The sequence below is a fragment of the Notechis scutatus genome, chromosome 1 (genome assembly GCF_049901735.1).
Source record: "Notechis scutatus isolate UNSWTSFEM ecotype Mainland chromosome 1, rNotScu1.2, whole genome shotgun sequence".
NCBI lineage: Eukaryota > Metazoa > Chordata > Lepidosauria > Squamata > Elapidae > Notechis > Notechis scutatus.
In genome coordinates this window covers 169,637,001-169,651,405 of record NC_142009.1, presented here as the reverse complement: position 1 = coordinate 169,651,405, position 14,405 = coordinate 169,637,001, and the positions used below count along the sequence as shown (strand labels likewise).

At 42.4% G+C, this 14,405-nt stretch overlaps 1 protein-coding gene across 4 annotated transcripts in view; it reads left to right on the top strand.

The window, feature by feature from the left end:
• The window catches only part of PARD3B (par-3 family cell polarity regulator beta), a 926,621-nt gene that overhangs the window by 677,291 nt on the left and 234,925 nt on the right, over positions 1 to 14,405 (top strand). For all 4 annotated transcript variants that reach the window (XM_087949489.1, XM_087949488.1, XM_026673207.2 and 1 more), the window contains one exon: positions 13,431 to 13,541. In XM_087949489.1, the coding sequence (XP_087805615.1) occupies positions 13,431 to 13,541 (111 nt within the window). The remainder of the gene's footprint in view (positions 1 to 13,430; positions 13,542 to 14,405) is intronic.

The following is a 14,405-nucleotide window of genomic DNA, read 5'->3' as shown; positions in this document are numbered from 1 at the left end:
TATACTAGAAAGAACTCAGAAAGAGAAAATCTAGAAATAATGATAGTAGTATTATCATAAGGTGATGCTTTGCTCTAATGACAATATGTGAAGGGATATCTGTATCCATAACCTCTGCTATTTTGCATAAGTATCTAGTGCACATGGAACCAAAAAGATCCTCTGTGCATACCACTTCATATACACAAGAACATATACATAACATACATGCAGAAACTTAACCTTATGCAAATGCTGAATATACACAGAATAAGATATTTTTAATTGGCAATTAATATGTGGAGTCTCCAAGCAGTATTATGTGGTTTTCTTTTAGAGACTTGCTTTGTACTGTACTATGCTGGAGACTCGTTATTTGAATTCAGTAGTATTGTGAGCTATATAATAATGAAATGAAACTAAGAATTCAATTTTGCTCATGGAAAAAACGCCACCTTTTTGGGAAAACATAATTCATCCAACATGCCACAGGAAAGATGCTGTAAGGACTGCCTCTCCTCCTTACTTAAGAAAGTGAAGACTCTTGAAATTAAGGATTTCAAAAGGAAGTTTTTATTAAGCAGAAGTGAAAGCATACCATTCAAAGCAACATCTGATTAGTCTTAGGCAGTTAAAGCAGTAGAGACCCCTCCCTTTAGTCAGATGTTGATTCATCCAATCAACAGGTGTGAAGATGTTATTATCCGATCGCTCTAAGAAACCAGATAAGCTTACATTCCCATGGCCATCTTCTGCTGGCTATTAAAGTGAAACAATCCACATGGTGCCTGGATATAGGTTATAAAAATACTAGTTGTCACAGGCAATATTAATGAATCGAATCCAAGGACACACCCCCTTCTCCCAATTGAATAGCAGTATCACTTTCAGGGATCTGACATGCTGCCTTCCTTAGAAAAAAGAGAGATCCACCTGAAAAAAAGATAGAAAACAAATTCATTATAGAATGTTGGCAAGGTTTATTAGGATATTGGGAATGGAATTTTTTCAGTAATGTGGGGGCCTTGCCATTAAGCACAGTCTTTGGCTAGCTGGAACATACAACTTTCCTCCCATCCAAACTAAGTTGCCTTTTATCAAACAGCTGGATTTGTGGCTCAAAAACCATTCATCAGTGACCAATGCTTGTTTAAAAGTTTGAGTGGTGTCATTGTCTGTCAACATTTCCTGTTTTGCCAGTTTATTGTTTTGTACTATGGGCTTGATTACATCTGGCTTCGCACTATTGTATTGTATTGTATTTGTTTTCTGGATAGTACATCTTCCAGTAAATTTTTCCCTCCAGGGAGATTGAGAGTAAAATCAAATCGTTTAAAGTACTGAGACCATTGTTTTGGGGAGAGTTTTCTTGGGTCTTGAGGGCTTCTAGATTTTTGTGATCAGTCCAGACTTCAAAAGGATTTTACTCCCCTCTAGGAACTGCCTCCAGGTTAAAAGCACCCACCGAACTGCATAAGCCTCTTTCTCCCAAATGGCCCACCTTTGCTCAGTCTCATTCAACTTTTTGGATGTGTAAGTGTATGATTGTAGTTGGTCTTGCTCATTTTTCTGAAGCAGGACCATCCCTACTGCCACATCACTGGCATCTGCTTGCATGATGAATGGTTTCTCTGAGTCCAGGTGCTTTAGAATTGGCTCTGCTGAGAACCATTTAAGTTTTTCAAATGCAGCTTGGCATTGCATTGTCCAGTTCAAAGGCTGTTTCGGTTCTGGGTTGCCCTCCCCCTCATTTTTAAGAGGTTGGTAATGGGGAGGGCAATCTGAGCAAAAGTGGGGATAAACTGGCAGTAAAAGTTGGAGAATCCCAGGAAGCTTTGTAACTGCTTACGTATGTTCATCCTCTGGATTGCTCTTGAATGAGTTTGGTTCCTCCTGCTGAGATGCTGGAATTTTCTCTTCAAAGAGGGAAGGGAATGGAGCCTCTACAGTCTCCCTGCTCCTCAGGGCAGTCTCCCTCCCATGTTGGACAATTTTCACAGGTTTCCCCCAAGATGGGTGTTCTGGTTTCTGTGTAGGTGCTTAAGAACAACATTCTGCAGCTCAGTGCCCCTCCTTTCCACACTTGAAGGAGTCTTTGGAGAAAAAGTGGTTTGCAGTTTGAAGGGTTCTCGCTTCCATTGGGGCTCGTCCTGCTCAGTACTGGTTTCTGGCTATATCAATCTCAGCTTCTTCGGCGGAGAGATACCACTCATGTAGATTGTTCGGTGTTCCTTGGGCCATGTAGGCATTGTAGAGGTCATCACTCAGCCCATCTTTGAAACAGCTTACCAGAATATCCTCTGGCCAGTTCACACAGCATACAAGTTCTCAGAATTCTTCAGTATACTCTGCTACTGGCTAGCTTCCATACTTCACGACTTTAATGTGGTCGCATGCTTTGGGGTCTAGGGTGTCCTCAAATTGCCATCTCAGGGACATCATGAAATGGTCAAAGTTCCACAGTTCTGGTGCATCAGCATTATTTAGGGTTACCATCCATCTGGCAGTGGCTCCCTGCAGGGCTAGGGTAACAACTTGCATTCAGGATCCTTGGATCTGGAAATCACGCCTGTATTCCTGCATGTACATGCACATGTGTGCCACAAAAAAATACCAATTGTTGAGGATCCCCATCAAATTTCACCCCAAGAGGAGGAGTTTTTCTTTCCAGTTGCGGGGTTTGGAGTTGATCAAGAATGGCCCCAGGGAAGGGTTTGCTGGGTCCCGGCTGCTGCTGCTGGGCCCCCTGCTTGATCAGTGGGTCCAGGAGGGGGGATCAGTGGGATGCCAGGAGGCTCCACTGGCATCATCTCTGGCTGCTGCCATTTCAGCACCCCTTTGCCGCTGTTCTGACTCCCCTCGGATGTTGAGATTTTACAAATTCTCCATCACCAACTAGATTATATGTTTCTTCAGATGATCCTCTCTCAGTGGTGCTTTGAGTAATTCCTCCTAATTGGAGAGGGCTTCTAGCTCCAATTTCCACCCCGCCTTTTGGTTACCATGGGTGAGGGTGACTCCTCTGGTTCTCCTATCCCAGCTGTCTTTCTTCCCAATGCCAATTGACCAGTGAGGCTTTCTGGGGTCCTCCACGGTCACCTCATCCTCTCTGACGGGGTACAGGAAACAGGCATTCAGCTGAGTGGTGGTTGATGTCTCCCCCCAGCATTTGGCTTCTCCCTGCTCACTGTTTTGTTCAAGCATGGTTTGCAGGGTCCCCTCAGCATAGCGAAAAATTGCTTCTCTGGGTTGACCATTTTGCAGACGTTGCTTTCTGTAAGGACTGCCTCTCCGTCTTACTTAAGAACGTGAAGTCTCTTGAAACAAAGGATTTCAAAAGGAAGCTTTTATTAAGCAGAAGTGGAAGCATGCCATTCAAAGCAATGCCTGACTAGTCTTAGGCAGAAAAGTAGAGTTAAAGCATCAAAGACCCCTCCCTTCAGCTTAACACCAGGTAGCATTTGAATGAAAATAGATAATGGTAGCATTGTTTTACAAATGCTAATTTTACATAAACTAGAAAGAATAATATATTTATTAATAATATAGCATTAGAAATAAATGGTGAATCAATTAAGAAAATGGTATACATGTATCCAAGTTACATAGGTAATGATTAGTAAAAATTTGGGCTTACGAAATAACTCAGGACTGTAACTGCTCAAATGTCAGGGTAGCAGTGGTGATATGCTACCGGTTTGGCCACACTGGTAGTGTCAGTGTGTGCTCCCTTCAAGATCCAAGAAAGAAATACTCAGACTCCATGGGTTAGAGCAAAGTTATCCTTTTACTGGAAATCAAAGTGGAAGCTACAGATTGAATTCCGAATCTGAGGAATTGGTGCGCAGATCACATATACAAAGGAATGGAATTGTTCCCACCCCCCAAAGTCCAAATGACTCTTCCAATTAAAAGTTCTGAATATGATCATGTGGGCATCTTCAGGTGGTGATGAGGCCTCTGTCCGTTGACCTTGACATATTTTGATAAAACTTCGCAGCTGCGCAAAAGTGGATAGAAGCTGGCAAGGAAATGGAAAGTTAAAGACAAGAATTCATACATCCTCTCCCCTTGCTTACCCACAGCAAAGGAATGCAAAACACCTCCAGCTCTCTTCCCCTCCAAGTTCCCCCTCCCCCCGTTGCTAATGACAGCCGAAAGAGAAAAAGCAGTGAGCATAATAGCAGAGAAGATGCAGCAGATAGGATGCAGAAGATATAAGATGTAGAAGATATCTTGAGGCTGACATTCGGACCCCCTAGAAAAAGGACATTAGTCCCTGTAAGAGAGAATAACATAAAAATATGTTAACGATTGCATACATTTCTATGGTTTATCAGGATACTTTGCATAAAAGTTCTCGAGCAGTTCAGGAGCCCTAATGTCTTTCTCATTTACCCACTCGGCATAGGATGGAGGAAAATGTTTCCAGGCTACAAGATATTGGAGACGACCCCTCCATTTCCGAGAGTCTAAAATCTCTTTAATCTCGAAATGTTGTTCACCCTCAATCAGCAATGGTATGGGGGGATCAGTCTGGGTTGGTCTCAAAGTACAGGTATGTTCGGGTTTCAACAAGCTAACGTGAAAAACCGGATGAATACGACGAAGAGTCTTTGGTAGAGTCAACTGAACAGTCACAGAATTCACAATCCGCTCAATAGGGAAAGGGCCCACATACTTAGGACCCAACTTCTTTGATTTCTGGGTGGTCTGTAAATATTTAGTTGAGAGGAACACTTTGTCGCCTACTTGATAAGACTTCTGTGGGGCTCTTTTCCTGTCGGCAAATTTCTTATGAGACTGGTGCGAGCGACCGGCCAATTGAGTTGAAGTTGAGATATCCAGTGGTCTAACAACTGGACGTTGGGTTTTTCACGAGGAAGTTCAGGTATAGGCACAAAATCTTGCCCCGTGGCCACTTTGAAAGGAGTAAACCCAGTACTGCTGTGGACAGAGTTGTTATATGCCACCTCCGCAAAAGGCAGTAGATCCGCCCAGTTGTCCTGCTGATAATTTATGTAACACCTGAGATATTGCTCCAACACCCCGTTAGTTCTCTCACAAGCCCCATTAGTTTGGGGGTGGTGGGTGGAGCTTAAGCCCTGGGTGAAGCCTATTAACTTCAAAAATTCCCTCCAGAAGTTCGAGGTAACTTGAACCCCTGGATCAGACACTACACGCTCAGGGACACCATGCAGTCTATAGACATGTATAATGAACAATCTGGCCAGCGACTTTGCCGAGGGAATTTTGGAGCAGGGTATGAAGTGTGCTTGTTTGGAGAACAAATCAGTCACCACCCAGATAACTGTGTGCCCAGTGCTCTCGGGTAAGTCTACTATAAAGTCCATGGAGATTTCCTTCCAAGGAGCAGTTGGTCTAGCCACATTCTGCAACAGACCTGGTGGTTTACCAGGAGGTCTTTTGGCTGAGGCGCAAACTGGACAGCTCGCCACATAAGTTTCAATGTCCTTTTTCAACGAAGGCCACCAGAATTGTCGTTTCACCAGGTGTAGGGTCTTCACAAACCCAAAATGACCAGCCGCCTTGGAGTCGTGAGTTTGTTGTAACACTTGGCTTCTCAAGGTCTGTGGTACATACAATTTCGCACCTACCCAGGCTAAACCATCTCGAACGGTGCAGTTATTCGCATTTGCCAGGAACCACTCATCCGTTCTCAAGGCCTCCTTAAATCGTTCCATCAGGTCACTGGACAGATCCCTCTCTTGCTTCCTCTTTTGCGCTCTGGTAACCACTGGGGCAGCCAGTTGTGTGGTTGACACGATCGGCCTTATCACTTCTTTACGAACACTGTTGTATTGAGGCATTCTAGATAAAGCATCTGCCATAAAAATTTTTCCTCCTGGGATATACTTCAAAGAGAAATTGAATCGCTTGAAATACTGAGCCCACCTAACTTGCTTAGGGGATAACTTCCGAAGTGTTTTTAAGGCTTCCAGATTCTTATGGTCAGTCAAATGGGTGCTTCGCTCCTTCCAAGAAATGCCTCCAAGTTAGTAGGGCCCAACGGACTGCAAAAGCTTCCTTCTCCCAAACAGCCCATCTCCTTTCAGTGTCAGTCAACTTACGGGAGGTGTAGGTGCAAGGTTGTAGTGTCCCCTTCTCATTTAATTAAAGTAAGACCGCCCCCACAGCCACACCACTCGCATCAGCTTGGATCACGAAAGGGGCGTCCATGTCTGGGTGTTTCAGCACTGGTTCCGCGGCAAATAGTCTTTTTAGCTTTTCAAAAGCGGCTTGGCATTCCATGGACCAATTCAACGGTTGGCTGGGCTTTGGTTTCGTTTCCCCCTTTGTCTTTAGGAGGTTGGTGATGGGCATGGCTATTTTAGCAAAAGATGGGATGAATTGCCGGTAAAAGTTAGCAAATCCAAGGAAACTTTGAAGCTGTTTTCGGGTTCTCAGTGGGGCCCAGTCCAATACGGCTTGCACCTTCTCTGGATCCATCTCAATGCCCTCGTGTGAGATACGATATCCCAGGTAGTCAATTTTTTCTTGATGGAACTCACATTTGGACAGTTTGTCGTACAATTTGGCAGCCCGTAGTTTGTGCAGCACGGAGCGTACCAGTTTCACATGTTCGTCTCTAGTCTCCGTGTAGATAAGGATATCATCAAGGTAGACCAGAACCCCCTTGTATAAATGTTCGTGGTGCACCTGATTAATCATTTGCATGAAAACGGCTGGTGCCCCCTGTAGGCCGAAAGGGAGAACATTGAACTGGAAACAACCCATCGGGCAGTTGAATGCAGTTTTCCACTCATCTCCCTCTTTAATTCGGATTCGGTAGTACACCTCCCTCAAGTCCAACTTCGTGAAAATCTTCCCTTTGGCCAGGTGGGCTAACATGTCCTTCATCAGAGGGAGGGGGTACACGTTCTCCACGGACACCGTGTTTAGGTTTCGGTAGTCAACCACCAAGCGTTTGGAGCCATCTTTCTTCTCGCAGAACAACACAGGAGCCGCCATTCGAGGTCTAGCGGGTTGGATGAAACAAAGTTTCAAATTCTTGTCGATAAACGATCTCAATTCCTCCAGCTCCCATGGTGTCATCAAATACAGCTTCGGTTTCGGGAGCGTCACCCCCGGCAGAAATTCAATACTACAATCGGTTGACCGATGAGGGGGGAGCTCATCAGAGGCCTCTTCGCTAAACACCTCTCTTAAGTCCCAGTATTCCTTTGGGATTTTCTCCTCCCCCTCCACGCACTCGGCACCTGCGGAAGCTGTCTCAGCTGGGCTTTGAAGCTTTGGATGGGACTGCTCCTCCCCTTCTGGATGGGGTTGCTCCTCCCCTTCCGGTTGCCGATCGGTGCGGACCCGTATCCACCCCTCTCTCCAGTTCACATGGGGATTCCACTTCCGAAGCCAGGGCAATCCCAATATTAGAGGCTGTTCCATCCCAGGGGCCACAATAAAACACAGGGTCTCGCTGTGGGTTCCCATGGTCATCTCTAGGGATCCGTTATAAACCGTGCAGGGCAACCTCCCGCCTCAGATCCATCCAGTTGGCAAAAGGATATGGGCGTTCTTAAAGTTCTCAGTCCGATGCCCATGCCCTTGACTACTTTCATGCTAATCACGCACCTCGTGCACCCCGAGTCCAATAAGGCCACCATCTCCCCCTCGGTCCCTGAGGTGGGCACCCTTAACTTTATTGGGATGGTCATGGGCCCTTGGTTAGGACTTACCAAGACGTCACCTTCCGAGTCGGTCTCGCTCTCGTCGAGGGAAGTCGGAGGTCCCAGCTCCTCTCCCGCCAGAGGGGCGACCTCTACAACCTCCCCTATCTTTAGCCCGGTTTCGCGAGGCTTGGCTGGGGGGTTTTCGGGCTTCCTCCCTGGCCCCCACACTCCCTTCGGATCCAGCTTGACCCGGCAATCCGCAATCCAGTGGCCCTCCTTCCCACAACGAAAACGGGCAGTGGATTTGGCTCTGGCCATCACTCCTCCCTTCCGAGGGTTAGGGGCCTCTCAGAGACGCGGGGGGGGTGGTTTGCTCCATACGGGGCCTCCTCTGCGTCTACTTCGGGTTAGATCTATTTCCAATTCTTCCGCTAGCAAGTACCACAACTGCAGATCATATGGATCCCTTCTGGAGATGCACATGTGGTATATATCTTCATTTAAGCCATCTTTGTAGGCTTCTATCAGGGCCCCCTGGGACCAGCCTCAGATGTGGTATGCCAGCTGTCTGAACTCTTGGGTGTAGTCAGCAACCGATCTCCCCCCTTGAGTTATGGTTTTCATTCTGATCCTGGCCCTTCTCTCCGCTAGAGGGTCCTCAAACCTCCTCCTCAATGCAGTCATGAAAACATTGAGGTTCCGCAATTGGGGGGAGTTCTCATTATACAAAGTCACCATCCAGTCTGCTGCCATCCCCTCCAGGGTTCTGGTAACACATCTCACTTTGGCTGCTTCAGAGGTGAACTCCCTTTCATATTCTGCCATATAGCTCCCGACTTGTGCCAGGAAAAACCCAAATCCTTGGGATTTCCTCCAAACTTCACATCTAACGGGGGCAGGTTGCGTCTTCCAGGAATCACACCTATTGCTGGGGCTCCCCGGGCGGCAGCCGGCTGCTGCGCTGGCGTAGGCTGGGCTAGGGGGGTGGGGGCAGCCCGACTTCCCCAGGCTGAACTCACTCCCCCTTCCCCCTCATACCTTGGAGCCATGCCGGGCTTCTCAGAAGCGTCCATAAGGAATTTCCCGGCTTGATCCAGCCTGCATTCCATCTCCTCCCTCTCTTGCCACAGCCGTTCCCTCGCACCTCTTCGACTTACAGTGATCCCAGGAGGGGGGTCTTCAGGATCTCTCCATCCAACCCCTAACGACCATCTGGGCATCTCAGCTGGGGGTTCTTCCAGAGTAAGGTCAGCCAGCAGGTTGGCGGCTGGCATCTCTGGTAGCCCCCCCGCAGCTCCCTGGCTGTCTTCATCGCTGGCTGGAGATGACATGATGTGAAACCCCCTCGGAAGAAAAGTTGATATTTTCTCCGGGTGGGCTGATGGGGTAGATTCGGAATAATGTCAGTGTGTGCTCCCTTCAAGATCCAAGAAAGAAATACTCAGACTCCATGGGTTAGAGCAAAGTTATCCTTTTACTGGAAATCAAAGTGGAAGCTACAGATTGAATTCGAATCTGAGGAATTGGCACGCAGATCACATATACAAAGGAATGGAATTGTTCCCACCCCCAAAGTCCAAATGACTCTTCCAATTAAAAGTTCTGAATATGATCATGTGGGCATCTTCAGGTGGTGATGAGGCCTCTGTCCGTTGACCTTGACATATTTTGATAAAACTTCGCAGCTGCGCAAAAGTGGATAGAAGCTGGCAAGGAAATGGAAAGTTAAAGACAAGAATTCATACATCCTCTCCCCTTGCTTACCCACAGCAAAGGAATGCAAAACACCTCCAGCTCTCTTCCCCTCCAAGTGCCCCCTCCCCCGGTTGCAAATGACAGCCAAAAGAGAAAAAGCAGTGAGCATAATAGCAGAGAAGATGCAGCAGATAGGATGCAGAAGATATAAGATGTAGAAGATATCTTGAGGCTGACAGGTAGTAAAAAAAAGCCTTTGACGATCAGCTGAGAGGAGAAAGAAGAGAAAAGCACAGGATCAGCCCTCCCACCTGCCCCTGTGCTTTTCTCTTCTTTATCCTCTCAGCTGATTAGTGCTGTAGGCTTTAGCTGGTGTATGGAAAGCTACATGCACGCATTAGGTGTGTGCACATGACCACCAAACCGGTAGTGGAACAGATGAGATCCCACTGCTGCAAGGTAGCCACATTCTCCTGAAGATTCTATGCAGCAATTTTAAACTTCTTCCAGATTATCTGAGGAAGGGTCTTCTTGGCCTTTACAGGATTTTCTCGGTCTTTTGATCGTCAAAACAATCACATTAAACTGTCAGGGAAATAGAACTGGATTGATCTTTCTTTTTTTTTTAAACAAATGTTATTAATTTTTTAAAAAACAATACATAAACAAACTAAACGTAGAATGTAATAACATAAAGCATCTTTTCTGAAAAAAACCAATAAAACATCTTATTTAAAGACAGAATAATTCCAAGTTATCACATTTCCATACAAACACAATTTAATATTATATATTTATCTTATCTATTCAACTTCATATCTTATCCCCTTCTCTTTATTTCTCCCTTTCCTTCTACTATTCAATTATATTTCTTTTGCCTTAGATTATATATATTCTTTATATCCATCTGTCTTATTTACAATTTCATTATTCTCTTCCAATGTTCTTCTTACATTCTTCTAAAATTGGATTAATTCAGACATAGACAAACAAACCACAAAACATAAATACATAAAACTTCTTTTTACACAAATAAACAAAACACAAAAACGTAGAACATCTTTTCTGAAAGTTGCTTGATCCTGGGTTACAACTCTTCGTACAGACACAAATTCAAATTCATATTCATTTTATATACCATTCCCTATCTTATTACCACTTTCAATTTTCTATATAACTTCTCACCTCTTTTAACTTTCTTAATTTTATTTTATTTATCTCATCTCAATTCAAATCATAATACTTATTATTCTTTGTCTGTTCTATTTCCAGCTATCCATTTATCTTTTCTCTTTAAACAAAGTTTCTCCTGTACACTGATTGGAGTATGACGCCTTTAACTCTTTCCCCTAAATTTATAACACTTAATATAATACATGACTTCCATTGGGATTCTGTTTGGTACATTCTAGCATTACACACTATATTTTAAAAAAGGAAAAAATTATAAATGAATAATATAATTAAAACAACAATCCATACTAATTCAATTCTATCATTAGTATTAATATTCATTTAAATCTTAACGTTTTACCCATTACTTTTCAGATACGTATCATACTTCTATGAGAACACTTATACACTTTCCATAGTTAATTCCTCCCCACTTCACTTATATTTTATAAAACATTGGATAATTAAAATGTTCCCGTTCCTTCCTAATTCAATTCTCTCATTTATTACATTTCATTTATTCCATTCACAATTTTATTCTCTAAAATTACTCAATGTTTTTTATTTTAAAAAAAGGAAATTATAGGTATATGATGTAGTTAAAACAGCTATTAATGCCAATACAGATCTAATCATAAATATTAATATTCATTTATATCTTAAACACTTTACACATTACTTTCCAATTAAATATCATATTTTTATGGGAACACTTATACTTTCCATAATTATTTCCCCCCCCCTCCCCACATCACATATTTTAAATCTTTATTTCATTAGGATGTTCCCATTTCTTCTACTTCAATTCTCTCATTTATTTCATTACCTTCTTTTTCCTCACAAAAATTTCACTAAATTACGCTAAATATTTTGTCCCATTTTTGGTTTCATGTTGTTTCCAATTTTCTGACATTATTTCTAAGTACAAATATAAAAATACAATCTAGTGTACCTTTACAGAATTCCTTTTTCAATTAAATTTACCCATTGTCTCTAAAAGAATTTTGTTTCTTTACATCTTGCTCCCCGCCATTGAGGCTTCTCATCCCTTCCATTCTCCCTTGCTTATTCTTCTCCTTGCCCTTTTACCCCTAGTCTCTCCACCTCCTTTTTCTTCTTCTGCTTTCCCCTTTCTGTTGATTTCTAACATTGTATCCACTTTTCCCCTTATTTTCTCTTTTTGGGTTGTTTTTTCAAGTCTTAAAGTCCCCTTTTTCTTTTCCTCTTTCTCCTCTCCTTCCCCAAATAGAGTCACTTGATCATCAAAGATGGCTTCTTCTTTATCCCAATCATCCTGTTGCGCAGTCAGTTTTTCATAAGTACAAACCGCCATTTCCAAGAATTGAAAAAGAGTGCCAAGAGAATCTTTCCCTTCTTGTTCTTCTTTTTTGTATTTTTGGTATTCAATTTTCAATTCATCCAGAAGTAATGCCATTGTAGAGAGAAAAGGTTTTTCCAAAACAACCACGCAAGTGCTTTTAATCAAAGGTAGTTCCCAAATGTTCCAAGATCACCAAACAATCCAAATAAGCTGTTTCTTTTAGTACTTTCTTCTTTCTTCCCTTTCTCTTTCTGGGGTTACTGTTTAGTCACAAAGTTCCAGTTAAAATATATCTTTTAGAAGTCTTATTAATATTTAATAACTCTTTGAAGTTCTAGGCAATCTCCTCACTTTCAAATTCTGCTCGTTTTTTTCCCCTCTCCCTTCCCACCTACAGCAAAAAAAAAAATTTTTTTGCGTATTCAGAAATCCTTATCCCTTTAGCATTTAATTACCTCCAATGCGGGTTTTCCGATTTCTCTTTCTCTTACGGTTCTGTTCGCTGTCACGTCAGGAAGGAGAGTGAAAAAAAAGAAAAAAAAACTTTCCCTTTTAAATTTCCATTCGCCGCTTATAAGTCTCTGGGGACAATATATCTTGGGCAGCTTTTAAAATCCAGGATAGTTTCGCTGTACTTTCCCCGGTCAGCAAAGAGCACTTTCACTTCTTCACAACTCCTCCTGCACTTTCTTTTCCCGGCTTAGCGCTTCTATGTGGCGGCCATTACTGACCACCACTCAGCTGCCTTCGGAAAAGGGAGTTTTGCCGGCTAGGGAAGAGAGGTGCGATATCTCTCGACCCTGCCAGGTCCCCACTGTCTTCGCCACCTTCTACGGAGGTGGCTAACCCTGAAGCCGGGTGGCTCAGGGCACTCGGGCAGCGAACACAGGCAGAAACCGCACACAATCGCGGATTCCTGCCTGCCCCGAAGCGCTGCAGACCAGAAGTTCATCAGAACTGGATTGACCTTTCAAGGCTCTCTTCCACATAATTTAATAAAAGAAATTAAGAAAATCTTCTCATTAAATGGTTGTTGTTTTCTTTGAAGCTGAGTTTACTTCATATGTTTTCATCACCTTGTTTTATGCTTGGAAATAACTGACTTTGGGCTAAATTATTTAGAGTTTTCACTCTCTTTGCTCATGTTTTTAAGGTAACTTTGGTACTAGGTTGGCCAGGATTTTTCATCTTTTGTGAATTTGACAGAAACAGAGTTTCCCTTATTTTCTACCACATAATTACTCCCCTTGGACTGTCCCTGTAGATTTTCCTACATGCCATATTTGTTTGTTTGCTTATTAAATTTATTTGCCACTCATCTCATTTTGAAGTGACTCTGGGTGTCTTACAACATTGAAAGCATTAAAATAATAAAAAATAAATATTTCTAACACAATAAAAATGGAGATTATAATGAAAAATTTATGTAAAAGTTTGTGAAAAATAAGTTACTTTATACTCTTTAAAAAATTGAGTTCCTTGAGTCAGCTTTATTGAAGCTGAAGCAAATCATAATATACTTCGTTTGCTTAACTCAGTCTGTTTAAATCAGCTCTGAAGACTTTCATAGTATTTTTGGCTTATTTTAATATGAAGTCTCATTTTTAAATCAGATTTGGCAAGAAAAAAGAGGATAAAGGTGTAAAAAGTGATCAGAAGGGAAACTCCAAACAAGTCACACTGAAAGAAGTTGACCTAGAAAAGAGGAAGGAGGAACGGGAAAGGTGAGCTCTCTGTGTGTGTGTGTGTGTTGTTGTTGTTGTTGTTGTTGTTGTTAATTGCTGGTCTTCAATGGAAAGAAAAGCTGAGCGCTGGACAGCAAAGGTTGGGGAAGGTACTCAAGAATGTCTATCATTCTTCATGGAAAAATTATTACAAAACAGCATCTATGTGTAAAAATTGTCAGTGTGTATTGGGTAAATTGAATTTTAAAATGTAGGTGAGTATTACTTTCACTTTTAAAAACTGAATGTAGAAGAAATTGTTTACTTAAGACTACATTGGAAAAGTCATGTAGAAAAAGCCACAAATACCAGGGTAAGTTGCACACAGAATCATATACTGAGAAACCGTACATTGAAAAAATAATATGTAATGATTGCATATTCTATGTCAATACATATGTGAAGAAATTAAATAATATATAAATCCCTCTGGCTGTGATACAGGCCACATTTCCAATGATCTCTTGTGCCCTGAACTTGGTTTAGTTGGAAACACAAAAAAGCCTGACATCACTTGCTAAATTCAGCACTTTGTTTTTTATTATAATTATTTATAAAATGTTTATAAAAATATACATAATGTTACACAAATGATAAAATTAGTTTTAAAGTTAATCCAACCATACCAATAATTGTTTTCATATGAATCTCCATCTCCAATATCTTTTATAGCAAAAATGGTGGTTGGTCTATATGCTTAGGCAGCACTTGCATTGATGACACTGAAATTTCTATCACCGGCAATTGTAAAGTACATGTCTTTCATTTTTATGGAAGCTCATGTTCATTGTTGGGATCCTGGCAAACTAAGAGCATGCATCCCATCTGTTAAAGGGCCACTGCCATTTGTTAAAATGTTGGCAG